Source organism: Aulonocara stuartgranti, assembly GCF_965226115.1.
Source record: "Aulonocara stuartgranti genome assembly, chromosome: 3".
NCBI classification, from domain to species: domain Eukaryota; kingdom Metazoa; phylum Chordata; class Actinopteri; order Cichliformes; family Cichlidae; genus Aulonocara; species Aulonocara stuartgranti.
Genome location: NC_138941.1, coordinates 47,592,083 through 47,606,851, shown reverse-complemented (window position 1 = coordinate 47,606,851; position 14,769 = coordinate 47,592,083). Strand labels below are relative to the sequence as shown.

At 41.0% G+C, this 14,769-nt stretch overlaps 1 protein-coding gene across 2 annotated transcripts; it reads left to right on the top strand.

Annotated features, from left to right (window-relative positions):
- The first annotated feature begins 1,025 nt into the window (after positions 1-1,025).
- ccnb3 (cyclin B3) lies at positions 1,026-10,215 on the top strand. 2 transcript variants are annotated; one of them, XM_082519871.1, is made up of 12 exons: positions 1,026-1,189; positions 1,428-1,570; positions 1,751-1,834; positions 4,641-4,753; positions 4,870-5,047; positions 5,140-5,238; positions 5,366-5,458; positions 5,545-5,682; positions 6,967-7,122; positions 7,238-7,387; positions 9,289-9,419; positions 9,507-10,215. In XM_082519871.1, the coding sequence occupies exons 2-12, from the start codon at positions 1,487-1,489 to the stop codon at positions 9,574-9,576; spliced, it is 1,296 nt and encodes a 431-aa protein (XP_082375997.1). In that variant the 5' UTR covers positions 1,026-1,189; positions 1,428-1,486; the 3' UTR covers positions 9,577-10,215. The 2 variants fall into 2 exon arrangements, with proteins under 2 accessions (XP_082375997.1, XP_082375996.1); XM_082519870.1 differs by having other exon boundaries at positions 1,425-1,570.
- The last annotated feature ends 4,554 nt before the right edge of the window (positions 10,216-14,769 follow it).

The window sequence follows — 14,769 nt, the reverse complement described above, 5'->3', positions numbered from 1 at the left end:
GATGCTGTAAAAGGACCAAACTTCAGCCAGGAGAACAACTGAGATAATCCATCCACAATACGAGGTTAGTCATTCATATACTGCTGCATGGGCTGGGCTGTAGTTACATCCTAAGGTTTTAAAAACTGAGCTTAAATAAATGATTAGCGGTAATAAAAGCCGAGGGAGGTCAACAGTGATCACTGACTGTTTTAGGAGCTTTTTGAGATCAAATAGAAGAAAATACATAACATTAAACATGTTAACAACACAAAAGCCATATTAAACGCAGACTACTTTAGACCCGGAAGTAGGATTCGTCGCGTCATCACTGAACAACCGGATACAGGTTATCATACTTTCAAAGCACTTTATTCAACATGCCTCATTTACTCATTTACACCCATTCATACAAATTATTCTTCTGCTTAAGTGCTTTCTCTCTAATAGTTATACACATTCATATTCCAATGAAGGGATCAAAGAGCAACATGGTGTTCAGTATACTTCCTGATTCACAGCTACCCCAGCAGTATTATAGTAGAAAGATGTTTTGAATTAAAACAAATATTGAATATTAAATGGTATGTGTGTATATATGTGTGTTGAGTATATGCACTAGCGTACAAATTCAAGATCAAAAGCGTGTTTCAACCATATGAATGTCAATAAAATACAAGCCTCGATGCTTAAAACTCCTATTGGTTGCTTGGTGGTTTGAAAATAGCGAAAGCTCCTCCTTTGGAGTTTGCTTGATATTGTCAAAAAGATTTGGGCGGCACAGAAGCTGTAGTTGTTTAAACTGCTAACCGTAAGTTTTGCTTCCTTAATTAAATAGGAAAATACCAATTTTAAAAATAAGCCTTAGTTAAATTATAAAATAGAGCCTTTTCTTTTTAAACAATCAATGATCTTTTTAACTCTTTTATTTTGAAATTGTATCCGTCGACGCACCGGGCGTAGCTGTTAATATAAAACCAGCGCTCCTTGCCAACCTGCATCCTTAGCGACGTCCTGATTGGTCCGCCAGACTCAAATTCTATCCAATGAGAGCGAAGCGCAGCAGATTTGATCCTCGGCTGAACCACTTTTGTTTGAGCTCTCGTCTTAGTAACAACACAGTTGAATCGGATTAGTAACCCAAACTATATGCATTTTTGCTTCTCTAAAACAAGTCACCGGACTAAAGAAGAAAGTTTTATACCATAAGGTAGGATAAACAAATTTATCTGCGCCATTTTGGCGTTCTATTTTTTAAAATTTTAGTACACAACCGATTCACCTGAGAAACTCCGCCCTCTTAGCGTAAAGCTTTAATACCAGGGTTTCTGCATGTGATGTTTAGCCATATACGTTATCTCAAAACAATTTTAAATCTGTTTGTTTTTCTTTTACTGTTTCCTTTTAATCATCCCGCTATTTTTGCGTGCTTTTCTTTGCTGTAGCAGAACACGGAGCAGCGGCTGCAGAGCTTTGTTTTTAGGAAGAAACCGTCAGGGAGTGAGCCATGCCTTTTCCAAGGGGAAGGAAACCCACAGCGGCCGCTGGCAGCAAAATACCCAAACTGAATGCAACAGCGTCCGAGAACCAGGTAAAATGCACGTGCATTCATGTGTCTTCTGGTGGCAGGTAGTGCTGCACCTGAAGGCTGCATGGGAAGGATGGAGATGATGATGATGCCTGCTTTGCAATGCAACGCAACGAGGCTTCTTTTGCCCATGCACTGTGCAAAACTTTATATATGTGGTGTGTTTTCTGTTTGTGCATACAGGAGGACGCGACACAGGTTAAGAGGTCCTCCTCCCCTCCTCGTGGAGCTCCCAAGAAGAGGACTGCTTTCATCGATATCACCAATGTAAGTACTTTTTTCTTTCTTTTTTTTTTAAAGGTTGTGACTTGGGCTTTAACAGCAGGATCAGAGCTTCAATAAGCACACAAAGAGACATATTTATCGCAAAGATGGTTCATCAAGAGTCGGGATTGAACTTCCTGACAGTTGATGTCACCTTTCGTAGGATTTCATGGGCTCCTAGTTTGTGTGCTTTTTTGTATGTGAAAGGTTAAAGTTGTCAACATTTAACCATTTGATTGTGTTGACATATAAGAAAGTTATAAGTCCTGCTTCAGTGGGACTGTTTGTTTGTTTTGCCTAGTTCAGTTTTCACGCTAACGTCAAATATAAAATGATCCTTGACTTCTTTTCCTCTCGACACAAATGTGTGGTATGGCCCAACCATTGTGATCAGCTTGTTCAGCATTGATTCCTCCTGTTTCATTCTGCCACAGTTTTTGAATTTATCAGTGAGAGAAAAACAGTTTCTCAGTACAATGAATAATAATCACAGCATCCATGTAAAGACTCACAAATGTCAAACTCACGGAGAGGGAGAGAGACTGAGAAAATTTATTGAGAGTGATGTGAGCGTTTGTACAAGAAGATGGAGGGGAAAAAACTTGAGGGACAAATATATTACAACCCAAAACATCAGATCACAATGAGCGAGGACTCAGAAGAGGGATGAAACTCCTGGCTAGGGATGGGTACCGGTATCCGGTGCCATTATAGCACCGGTTCTGACGTAAACGGTAGTAACCAGACCAAAACGCAGCGCACATTTCGGTGCTTTATTTCCTCAGATGTCATACACTTCAGATTCTAGCCAATCATTTTACCTTTGCAAGCATAGTAGGCGGGCCCAGGTACGTACGTTCTTTTAGCTACAGATTAAAAATGCCCAAAGGAGGCTAAGCTGTCAAAAGTCTGGCTGTACTTCACAGCCAAAGATGCAAACTCAGCAGCCTGCAACAAGTACTTTAAGGTGATACTGTGCAAAGGAGGTAACACCTCGAATCTGATGAAACACCCGGCAACGTAGCGTTTTTTTTAAAGCCGAGAAATGCACCGTACCTACTACGGGCGTGGTGCCTGTTATCGGTCCCGGAGTTAGCAACATTCCCCAAGAACCCGAAGAGGAGAGTCCTGGCCCCTAGCCCTGCCAGTGTAGCAGAAATGATGAGGATGATGATGGCAGCAGCAGCCGTTCTTCTCTGGGCGAGTAGCTTAATGTTGTTCGTGTGTAATTTACGTTGAGTAGGCTATCCACGTTATTAAATTAATGCATGTAAGGTGAACTAGCAAACACCGTCGTAGTTACATGCGGCTGTCTTCTTGTTTGATGGCAGATACTCCCTTCACCCTGGCCAAAAAGGCTAAAATGACCAAAGAAAAAGTGGAAAACAGTTAAACATGAGAGGTTTAGGACAAAGTTTGTGTTTTTTCCATTGTTTAAGCACTGCTTCCAGCCAAGAGTGATACCATATATGCCCTATAGCTGCAGAAAAGGCTAACATTGTTACCTTTTTACAAAAAAACAGCTGAACATGAGAGGTTTTTGGACAAAGTTTGTGTTCTCCATTCTTTAAGCACCGGTTCGAGCACCGTTTAAGCACCGGCAACGTTTCAAAAGTACCGGTTTGGCACCGGTATCGGATAAAACCTAAACGATACCCATCCCTACTCCTGGCATTTCCCGCCGTTGGCTGGCACTGCATATAAAACACCATGACAACCATATGGTAACAAACATGTAATGCACCATCGCGAGCATAAATGCCAGCTACGACGTCGACTTCTTAACATTTAAATCGGACTTTATTCTGCTTTTGATGTAAGGCTGACATTACTGCTGCCATCAAAACTTACAGCTGCACATACGGTTTGCACAAGGTACAGTCGTCAGATACGGATTCCATCAAAGTGGTCTGAGCACAGTTAGCACACAGTAGCAGTAGGAGACGTGGTGTCACTAATTCAAATACTCCATTTCCAGCCTAGTCCAGCCTGGCTCGAGTGTTCAGTCTTTGCTTGGTGTATTCTACAGACAGCTACTAGCTCTGTTCTCATGTATGAGGACTTTTTGAATTTATTTTTCTCCACTTATTTAATTCAGGTCTTTGGGGGACTGTAGCCTATCCCAGATATCACAGGGCGTATTGATACAGTTCCATTTAATGTTTACGATCACTTGAAAAATGGCAAAAAAAATCATATTTTGCATGGTTGGATCTTAATAAGGTTCAAAGTAGAGCTTCAACATGATGAAGAAATAGGAGTGAGAGAACTTTTTTTTTGAGCATGCAATTCATTGAAAACGATGCTTAAACTGAAACATGCGTGGTTTCTTAATAAAGAAAAATTCTTATAAAAAGAAATGGCAAACTCTTAAATGAGAAAGTGTGTCACTTAACAAAACATGTTTTAATAAAGCTGGGCAATTTGAAGTTTCAAACAAAATCCACTTTAAACATTTTCACCGATCCCACCTCCGTCAGGGTGGTGTCTGAAGCCTGTGCGACACTCTAATCCTACATTTTAGTGCGTCAGTGTGTGATGGATCTGCACTGTGGTGTGAATGTGTCCTCGGCTGCCTGGCGGGGGTGTGAAACAAACATTTTGCTTGTTTTTTTTTCACCTCACAATCACCTGAACGCTTGCTGTCAAACCAGCGGTGTGTCAGAGAACGATTGTGTGGAATATTTGTCTGGACTCGAGTCACATTTTGAAATTGTTTCATGCATAAAAGGACAAATTGTAAGAGTCTGAAGTAAAATGTATCACAAACTGGATCCATGTTTAAAACTAATTCTCGTCATGTTCCCAGGCTCATAAGGTACAGATCAGCTTTCCTGGGAAGAAGAAGGAACCAGGGAAGAAGACTGCAAAGAAAACCAGCTCCACCTCAGCGTCTGCAAGCAACCTAGCTAACCTGAAAAAGTAGGTCCATTTAACTGTTCTAATAACCCTCAGGTTAAATTTCTTGTTCCCCTTTCATGCCTTGCGCCAGTCGGTGGCAGACTTCTTTAATTCCCCTCTTCTCTCCCTCCGTGCAGGTCGTCGTCGTCTGTGAGCTCAGAGGGAACGATATCCGAGCGAGAGAGGACCGATACGGAGGAGGAGGAGAAGGAAGGGGACACGTTGGTCGATGTGGCAGCTCCTGTAGAAGAGCAGGCTGCTGCTGCTACGTCTCCTGCTGCCCGTGAAGCGCCGGCACACCTTCGGAGACAAGAAGTAAGGGAAATTATAGATTTATAGAAAGCTAGAGACGCTGTGAAAAGCTTTTCCTGAGTTGTGTTTCCTTTTCTTTTCACCCATCCATGCAGATCCCAAAGGAGTTTGACATTGACTCTGAGAACTCTGAGGACTGCTACATGTGTCCAGAGTATGCAAAGGATATTTTTGACTACCTTAAAAACAGAGAGGTGAGACAAATTGTAAAGCCTTTATCGCACTGGACTTTTTTTCTTTTCTTTTTTTGTGAGTTAAATAAATTTAAATATACACAGGTTTTGTTTACATTTCCTTTCTCTTTAATTTTATCGTCCGCAGGAGAAGTTTGTCCTCTGTAACTACATGCCCACGCAGCCCAGCCTCAACTCAGAGATGAGGGCCATCCTGATTGACTGGCTGGTCGAAGTACAGGTGAGGTGTTAGTTAAACGTCGCATTCCTGCTGTGTTAGAAACACTTGCTTGCTCTGAGTGACACTTTGTTTCTCCCTTTATTTAGGAGAATTTCGAGCTGTACCATGAGACCCTCTACCTGGCGGTAAAGATGACGGACCACTACTTGGCTAAAACCCCGGTCCACAGGGAGATGCTGCAGCTCGTTGGCTCTACCGCCATGCTCGTAGCCTCCAAATTTGAGGTGAGAACCCAACTGTGGCACATGGGAGTCTGAAATTTCTCATAGGATGTCTCACAAGCTATGGTAAGTAATGGTAAAGAAAGGTATTAAACTAGTATACAAGTCTATTAATGGGAACAGAGCGCAGTCATTTGCTTGTAAGGTGAATGTGTTTCTAAAAAAAGTTTTTTTTTTTGTTTTTTTTTTAAATGGTGAAAAGTAAAAAAAACAAGGCTGTGAGGATAAAAAGCACACGTGAACGGAGATATTCAGCTCTTAAGTGCTCCTGGGAGGCAAGTCACGGAGTCTCAATCCCAGGTTGATTAACTGCACCTATCAGGGCTCCTCGATGTAACAGAGACACACACTCAGTGCACACTTCTTTACAGCGTGGCTACAGGTTTTCTAATTCCGCTCCGATCCTCGGTTTTGACTCTCAGCAGATCGTCTTGACCAATATTTACATGCCATCGGCCATTTACAAAGCTGAGTGCTTTAAAAAAAACATAAAATACCATCTAATCAAAAAACATGAGACAGTGATGGATTTCCTTGAAAATGTTATTACAAAAAAATGATGCAAACTTCAATACAAGGGCAGTGAGTTTAGGTCATAATGAGTTATCTCTCAAACTAACCACCTACTATTACCAGTTTAAGTTCCCTTTTTACATAAGAAAATACATCTGTAAACTATGTAGCTGTACACAGTTTTTAATTAATTTTAAATTGCGGCCCCTCTGCAGTATCTTTGCGGCCCACCAGGGGCCCCCCAAGCCCACACTTTAGATATTTGCATTAACAAACAGTTGAACAGGTGTATCTAATGAAGTGGCCAGAGTGTACATATAGAAGACCCAGCCAGAGAAGAAAGGTTGTCAGAGGACGTACTGAATTTCAGAAAAAACATAAACTTTTGACATTCGGTGCTTTCAAGCTCTGTACGTCTTTAGAAATGGGTGAAAAGTGTTATTTATTCTGTCGTAACCGCGGCCAGAGTAGAAGTTCAGCCTCCTCTGATGTCAGGCACAGTTGGCATGAGCTTTTCCAGCTTTAGATCAAGCATGTAAAAGTTGTTACAGCCTAGGGCTTTTATTTTGAAGTGCACGTAGAGAAAACTGAAGGGGAGCAACTATCCAGAGGCTCAAAACATGAAACAGAAATGAGATCAAACGGACTGTGAGACCTGACCTTGTGCATACGCAGTGAAATGACTGCAGGACTCGAAAATGCATTAAAGGGGACGGTCGAATTGCAATCAGGTTTCAACCTAATGCTTATTCGTGTTTTTTAACCATCCCGCAGGAGCACAGCCCGCCTTGCGTCGACGACTTCTTGTACATTTGTGACGACGCATACAAAAGGGAGGAGCTCATCTCCATGGAGGAGAGCATCCTGCAGACGCTGTCTTTTGACATCAACATCCCCATCCCGTATCGATTCCTCAGACGCTATGCCAAGGTGTGCATGACCAGGAGAGGTTACTCCACCACTGACTGCAGCTCTCTGTTTGTTTTTGTGTGACTCGACCTGCGTTCACATCTCACGAGAATGTTTGTTGTGGCTGTGTCTGCAGTGCGTGAGCGCCAGCATGGACACGCTGACTCTGGCTCGCTACTACTGCGAGATGAGTCTCATGGAGATGGACCTTGTTCCAGAGAGAGGCTCGTTGGTGGCCTCGGCCTGCCTGCTGATGGCGCTGGTCACCAAAGACCTGGGAGGATGGGTAGGTTACCTCCATATTGTTCCTTGTCTTGCTTGCATTAGACTAACGGACCAGTCTAAAATACTTCCCTAAAGTCTGACACTGATCTTTAGTGTTTTCGCTCTCCTAAGTTGATTTTTGGCAAGTTAGGTTTTCTTTCTTTTTGAGTTTTTACTAAGGCCATTTCTCAATACCCAGATACTCAAGTTATAAATAGAAGACCACAATCCACAGTTTTCACACGATGTCAGAGCTACTGGGATATACCCACACGGCGCCCTCCAGCCCAGTCCTTGGAAGTCTTTGAGTCTAACTTGGCCAAAGCTTGCTGGACTATCAGATTTCTTTACAGAAATGAGTACAGCACCAACATCTGAACACACCTGTCCTATTCCTCCCTTTCAAGCCAAATTGCACCAATCCCTGCTGTCAACAGCGACCAAGGCTGTCAGTGGCATTTACACCGTAAACACTATTTACCCAACATTGGAAAAATTCTGTCAGCTTTACTGTTATGACACCACATTAATGTGACAAATTAATAGTCCCATACTTGCACTTGTCTCTTGTGCTTTCTTCTTCCCCTCACCCCCACTCACAGATGGCTGCCCATCCCTGAGCTTTGGTTTTACCAAAGGTTGCTTCCTGTTAAAAGGGACTTTTTCTTCTATCACCTTTTGATTGTTCATAAGGGGTCATTTTGGGGGTGTTTTCTGTTTTCTCTGTATTACTGTAGGGTCTTTTTCCTATAATGTCAAGCAGTTTGAGGAAACATTTGTTGTGATTTGGTACTAGATTATTAATATGGAATTGAATTTTTTTTTTTTTAAGCTAGCTATGTAGCGTTTGCTTTTGCTGTAACAATGAACAATTTCTTGCTCTTCACCTGTCACGTGCCGGCATTATTAACCCATCCAGATCAAAAGTACATGCTTTCATCCTAGCAGCAAGGTAAGGTGAGGGAATCTGTAGAAGATGCATGTAGATGTCACTCAACCACTTTCAGGGATTTAAATATAAAAATGGATCCCAAGTCCCCAAAAACCCATAGTTTCACTTCATATATTTGTTTTCCTCCACGGATGGATGATCCAAGTAGTCTTGGCTCCAGTCAGGTGGAAAAATAAGCTTAATGCTTTTGTCCTGCAGTACTACAGACTGTCCACTATTGCCCGTTATTATGGAGGAAAGTTTTGCCCATTCAGGGTAGTGAGTCGGTCACATGACTGGAAAATGTGGATGAAATCTGACATGTGAACATGTGTTTTGTCTGCATGTTCTTGGTCACCCTGGTAAAGGTAACATAAGGCATTTGAAATAAAGACACCTGGACTGCTTTTTGTTTGTCAAAGTTTTGAGCAATACAAACAACTTGCATTATTATAGCTGACTATGAAGCAGGGGAAGGGTTTGGTTGCTGGCAACTTTTAACCTTTTTTCTCAGAATGATTTATACAAAGCACTCTTTTCTACAGTAAACACCATCTAATGACGTTACTTGATCTGTTCTAACATGTGTAATGTTTGCAGCACTGAAGAAGCTTCTCTTCCTCGTGTTATTTCCATCCTTTCCATTAAATGTAGACTTTGTTAAATCTGATGCGGTGTCAGTTCGTGCGACATTACCAGCCTCTCATTTGCAGCTCTGTCTCCTGAACAGTCCTCCCAATTTAAATATAAATTGTTTTTTGTATGTAAAATTGAGCCCTTATTGCTTCCATTTTGCTGTTAGGGGTGGTGGGTAATTTCATTTCTTGCCTGCGCCGGCTTCCAGAATCATCTCCTGTAAGCTTTTGGCAATTTAGAAGTAATATTATCTTTGTGTAATGTTGTATTGGATTTTAATAACTTTAAAGGGGTTCAACATGGCTGGCTTTTCTTTTTCTTTTTTTAAATGAGTGCTGCTCTTTTTTTCCCTGCAGTCTCCCATCCTGCAGTTTCACTCGGGCTATCAGGCGTCAGATTTGGCGCCCGTTGTCAGGAGAATCTACTCGATGCTCTCAGCACCTCCTGATGATAAACTGAGAGCCATCAAGAACAAATACTCACATAAGTAAGTCTTCATGAAAGATTACAGGCGCTAGAATAATTTCAAAATGTTGTTTTTGGCTAACGATCGGTTCTTTTAATATGTTTTCAGGGTGTTTTTTGAAGTTGCATCTCTGCCATTGCTCAGTATCGACATTTTGGAGAAAGCCTTGAGCTCTTAGTGACGTGTCTGGTTCAGAAGTTGGGAAAATGAAGCTTAAGATGAGTGAAAGTATTTTTCAAATTTCCCCCAAGAGGAAACATGTATATAAAATGTGAATATGTTTAATATTTATGTGTTGTGTAGTCCTTTATACCATAATATTATAATAAGACAATAATTCCCATTTGATGTAAAGGCGTTTTTAATGTGGGCGTTTGTTTGCAAGACGTTAATTACCTTTGAGAAAACTATAGCATGTATTTTATACATTTTTAAAGATTAGGGGGAAAAAAAACATACTGATTATTAACTTGTCAACGTACGTGTGTGTGTGTGTGTGTCTGTGTGTGTGTGTGTGTGTGTGTGTGTGTGTGTGTGTGTGTGTGTGTGTGTGTGTGTGTTTTACTGGATTTAAAATGTGTTTGTAAATCTTACTTTCCAAGACGTATTATGCACAGGCCCACAAGTTCTGTATGTTACCATGTTCTTCAAGTTAAAGTATGCGTGTGTTTGCGTGTTCATGCATTGTACAGTGTTCATCATGTTACTATTGCTATGCAAATTATTTGTATAAAAGACGATCAGACGATGCCGTACTACTTTTAAGTGGCTGTCATGCGTACTCTTAAAATAAAGAAGTGTTTCTGTTTTGCTTTTTTATGTTTAATAAAAACGCTCTTTACTATATGCAGCTTGTTTCTTCCTTAAACGAAGTGCGACTGTGGGAAAGAAAAACTCCATTTTGACAGGAAGAAACCTCTTTTTACTGATGCTCGTCCAGGACACAAATGCTTGAGGCACTACTGGAAAAGCAATAGGAAGTCAATCAACCAGTCAACTTTGAGGATAGCCAGGAAAGTGATTACTAATGAGAGTGTTAAAAAAGAGAGACTGAAATGTGTGATAGTGATTAACTGTCGCAATGCACAATGAGCGAACTGCTGACGCCTTGAAGACACAATCTAATATCCCCGTGTTGGTGTTCCTGGATCATGAAAGGTAGTGTTGGTCCAGGTTCAGCACCTCAAGTGACTAATCTCATTCTGATGTCAAGTTTTGTGATGTGAAAGCACCATCACATACACCTAACAGAAAGTCCCAACCCTAACCGCCCCTGTTTTCGAATTTTTTTTTTTTTTTTTTTTACATCAAAAAAACTATGACATCACAATAATTTGATTGGTCACGTGCAATATTGAACCTGGGCTTGACATTAATTATGGTGATGCAAGACCAAGAGCAACCCACATTATCACATACACCCTCTTAGGAAGGTCCTTTATACAATTATTTCAGTTATTTGTTTAAAAATAAAAGGATAATTATTAAAAGCCTACAAACACTGAAAGTCTTTATGGATCATTTAAAGTAGATCATCGCAGCCATACTCCACATGAGTGCATCTATCTGGGAAAAGTATTTTTAAGTCTCGAGAAATTATCCGGCTCATACAAGTTCATGTGGAGACTGAGTTGAGTGTAGATCTGCTCTGATCTGTAATGCTCACGAAATGAGACACGCTGTTGAAATTGGGCTTATTTTTAAAAGAAAATTAGGTTGATATTACATGTTATTGCTCCAGCCTACTTGAGATCAAACGGAGTTTGAAATCCTTGCTGTGACGTGCAGGATGGGATTTTGTGTTACTACCACTAGAGGCCAGTAGTGCGCCATGAGGGGCCCCACTCTTCCTTCAGGGATGATGCTTCAGACTGTTTATAAATTAAAATAAGAGTTGCTGGGTTTGTCTTCATGAAACAAACATTTGATTTATTGCAAATGTTTCTTTTAGTCCACTGCGACCCTGTTTTGCCCGTGGGCCAAACAGTGACTTTTGATTGATGCTGTGGTTGTAATATAAACAAATATAATTAATAATTCATCCACTCCTCTAATCTCTAGTGTGATTTAATTCAGCAGACCTTGAGTTAAGGATTAATGTTCAGAAACGGAGAGCAGCAGATGTTTAAAGTCTAGATAGGATGCGTCCAGGCTGACCACAGGGCGCTTTGGTAGCATTTAGAAAAGAAAAAAGTGAAGATTTAGATCGGTCGTTCTCAAAGATTGGAGTACCGAATGAGAATTTAGGGAGGAGATGGTGGTGGTGTCATAGTCTGAGCCAATATTTATGGACTAATTATATTTAGTGTTTGCATTCTGTCTAGTCAGAGTATGATTCAGAGTGTGTTTAACGCTGATGGCTGTCATTTTTATGCTTCTTTATAGTTATGTGAAGTATCTATTGCATGTAATATTGAGAAGAGTCGAAACAAAAAGGACTGTGGCTAAAGCTAAAGCTATCCAAAGTTCGGAGACAACTGCAAGCCGGCAGCCTCGGGATGAGCAAAGCTTTGAAGCAGTTAAAACTGCAACCAGTAATTCTCTGCATAAATATTATGGGTTTTATACTTTAATAACTTCTAGTTATTTTGCTTAGGTTCTTTTCAGAAATCAAGCACAACTTTAAATGTGCAAGAGCTACAAAAAACTGAAATAAGAACATCAAAAAAACAACAAAGCATATGACAGTAAAATATCATCATCTTCTTTTTCCAGCTGCTGCCTTTAGGAGTCACCACTGTGGATCATCATGTCACAGCAAACCTCTGCATTTTTTACCTTAAGTGTTATTGCATCTGCCTTTTTTATTAAAGGATTTTTATTGAATTAATTGCTAAACCATCAAAACACTACACAATAAAAGAAAAGACAAGAAAAACATTTTGACTAAACATCCATTCGACGCTATCGGACTTACGTCAAATTAAGCTTTTGCTTCGTCTTTAGATAAGAACTCACAGAATCTGTCCCACTGCTCTTTAACCATCTCACTTTTATAATTAAGCCTCTCCAACATCTTCTCACAATCAACAGTGTCCATCAGTTGTTCAGTCCACATTGTCCGAGGTCAGAGTTTGAGATTACTTCCAAAACCTAAGGATCTGTGGCTGAAATCACTAGACCCCGCCTTTATTACTCTTATTACAGACTTCTTCCACTGTGGTAAGGCACTCCTGTCCCTGTGGAGACACATCCTTTGTGACCTGAGCAAAGCACACTTCAGTCATTACCTATGCAATCCCCCCCCCCCCCCCCCCCCACCCCACCCCACCCAAAAAAAGAGTAGTGAGTAAGCGATCGGTGTGAGTAACGGACAGAATAATTGCATTGTCTTCTACCAGAGACATAACTACCTACTCTAATTAAATGGGTTGCCAACTGCCAGTAAAACAGAAGAAGACGAAAAAGAAATTACATAATAGTCATGCTGCGAGAAAACGCAGCGTGTAATAGCAATAGATAAATATGGTCCTGGAGAAAATTACGACCCAGATGAAGGCCCTAACATGAGTATTGGTCAGAAGAAAGCAAAAAAGGTATACCAGGACAAACTGAACCAATTCTGTTATGCCTGGTGCACGGGTAAAATGATCAATATGCTTTTTGTGACATTTTTGTTTGGTAGTGTGCCCTGTGATTTTTCTAATGTGAAATATGTGGCTCCAAAAGGTTGGGAAACTCTGCCATAGAGCACACATGGATGGATGGATTGAAATTAGCCTCTGGCTTCCGTGTCAAATTTCCCATTTCTGGAAACAAGGGTCACTCCATGCCACATAATCAAACACACAGCCAGGTTCTCCTTAGGCTTTTGTTTTCCTGTTTATCCAGGTGCGCCTTTTGTACCACAAGCTTGCTTTAGGGAACATTATTGGAAGTTGTAAATAACATAGTGTGGAGTTAGTGCCTCGATTATTGCATCAAACGTGTCATTTCTTGACAGCTTTTTAGCACTGGTTCAATAACATCAGTGTCATCGCCTCACTGTTACAGTTTTCATTAAGAGAAAGTTGGTTGTCACTACTTGGAGGAATTTGTCGATTCTCTCTCTGTCTTGAAGGTCGAGATAAGAAGACTTAGTGTGTTTCAAAATTCTCTTCCTCCACAGAGCGAAACCTTTTTGCACAGTTTGAAAAGTCAAACAGCCTCCTGGGGTTTAAGGGGTTAATTGCATATGACTGAGATGCGAGCCACTGGTGAAGAATGCAGCATCTTAACCTTAATTTGAAGTTTGCGTCCCTGACTTCTACTCCCAGAAGCCTCTTGCGGCTTTTCTCCCCTAAAATCCTCAGATGGCGGTCATCAGTGTAGCAGTTGAGCTCTGGAGATTTGTCCAGATCAATAAGTTCAGTGCTCTGCTTCTAAAAAAGAAAAATCCTCCTGCTCGGTTTCGTCCTACAGACACCTTCAGTGGCCGAGTGACAGCCTGCAACAGGGGGCAGAGGTGTGGAAATTGATTTTGTGTCTTCAGATGGAGCTGGGACAGACTGAGTGCCACTTTTGACCGTAGCAAAGTGTACTTTTTCATTTTTCTGTTCTCCTGAGAGCAAACATGCTACATGCCTTCATTCTATTTACAGCAGCTCACATGTTGCAGGTTGGCTCTCGAGCTACAGCTCTCCACTTTCAACCACCTGGGCATGTCCTCATTATTCCCTCAACCTGCCTTCTCCTGCTTTACTTCAATTAAGTCTTAACATTTCCCCAAACAACTTTTTAACCACAAGCGTGGGACTCGAGTAGTGCTGCATTCAGATATGGATTTTATGTCTAAGTGGCCACAGTGGAGCGCGTCTACATCATCGCTGAATGACAACAACCCAATGTTGCATTGAATCGCAGTCCCTTAAGGCTGGTGCCACTTGTGAAATCGGCAGATCCGCCTCTGAATGATGGATTCCTCGCTTCATTACTGTCTCTGAAGCACCACTTCCTCAAAATGCATTTGTAGTTTTCCTGGAAATGCAGGTTATTTAAGGTGGAAATGTAAATGCAAGAAGCAAATGGGACTCATCTGTCTAGATTTGCAGGTAATTTTACTTTTTTTAAGCATGAACACCTGATTGTGGCGATTTTTAAAAAATGGTAGTTAAGCCTTCTTGTACATCTACACAGATTTGCATCAAACCTGCCACCATCTGGACCACTGAGCACGTGTCTACACCTTAGTTTACTTTCTGTCTACAAGTTAAACTCAGAAACAGATTGATGAGTAAAGAAAAGGGGATAATTACAGGTGGGCTGTGAATTTAAAATAACCGTGCCCTGAGAATACACATGCTCAGTCATAAGCTTATCCTTTTAGTCTATTATGCACACTCTCACACAGACATACTGTATACAGATCCCTGCCAATTTAATTTCATACAAA

Bases quoted from the DNA above. Each gene is read 5' to 3' on its own strand.
- ccnb3 (XM_082519871.1), top strand. From the start codon at position 1,487: ATGCCTTTTCCAAGGGGAAGGAAACCCACAGCGGCCGCTGGCAGCAAA. The intron at 7,388-9,288 runs GTAGGTTACCTC...TTTTCCCTGCAG, and splicing joins CCAAAGACCTGGGAGGATGG to TCTCCCATCCTGCAGTTTCA. The intron at 9,420-9,506 runs GTAAGTCTTCAT...ATATGTTTTCAG, and splicing joins AAGAACAAATACTCACATAA to GGTGTTTTTTGAAGTTGCAT.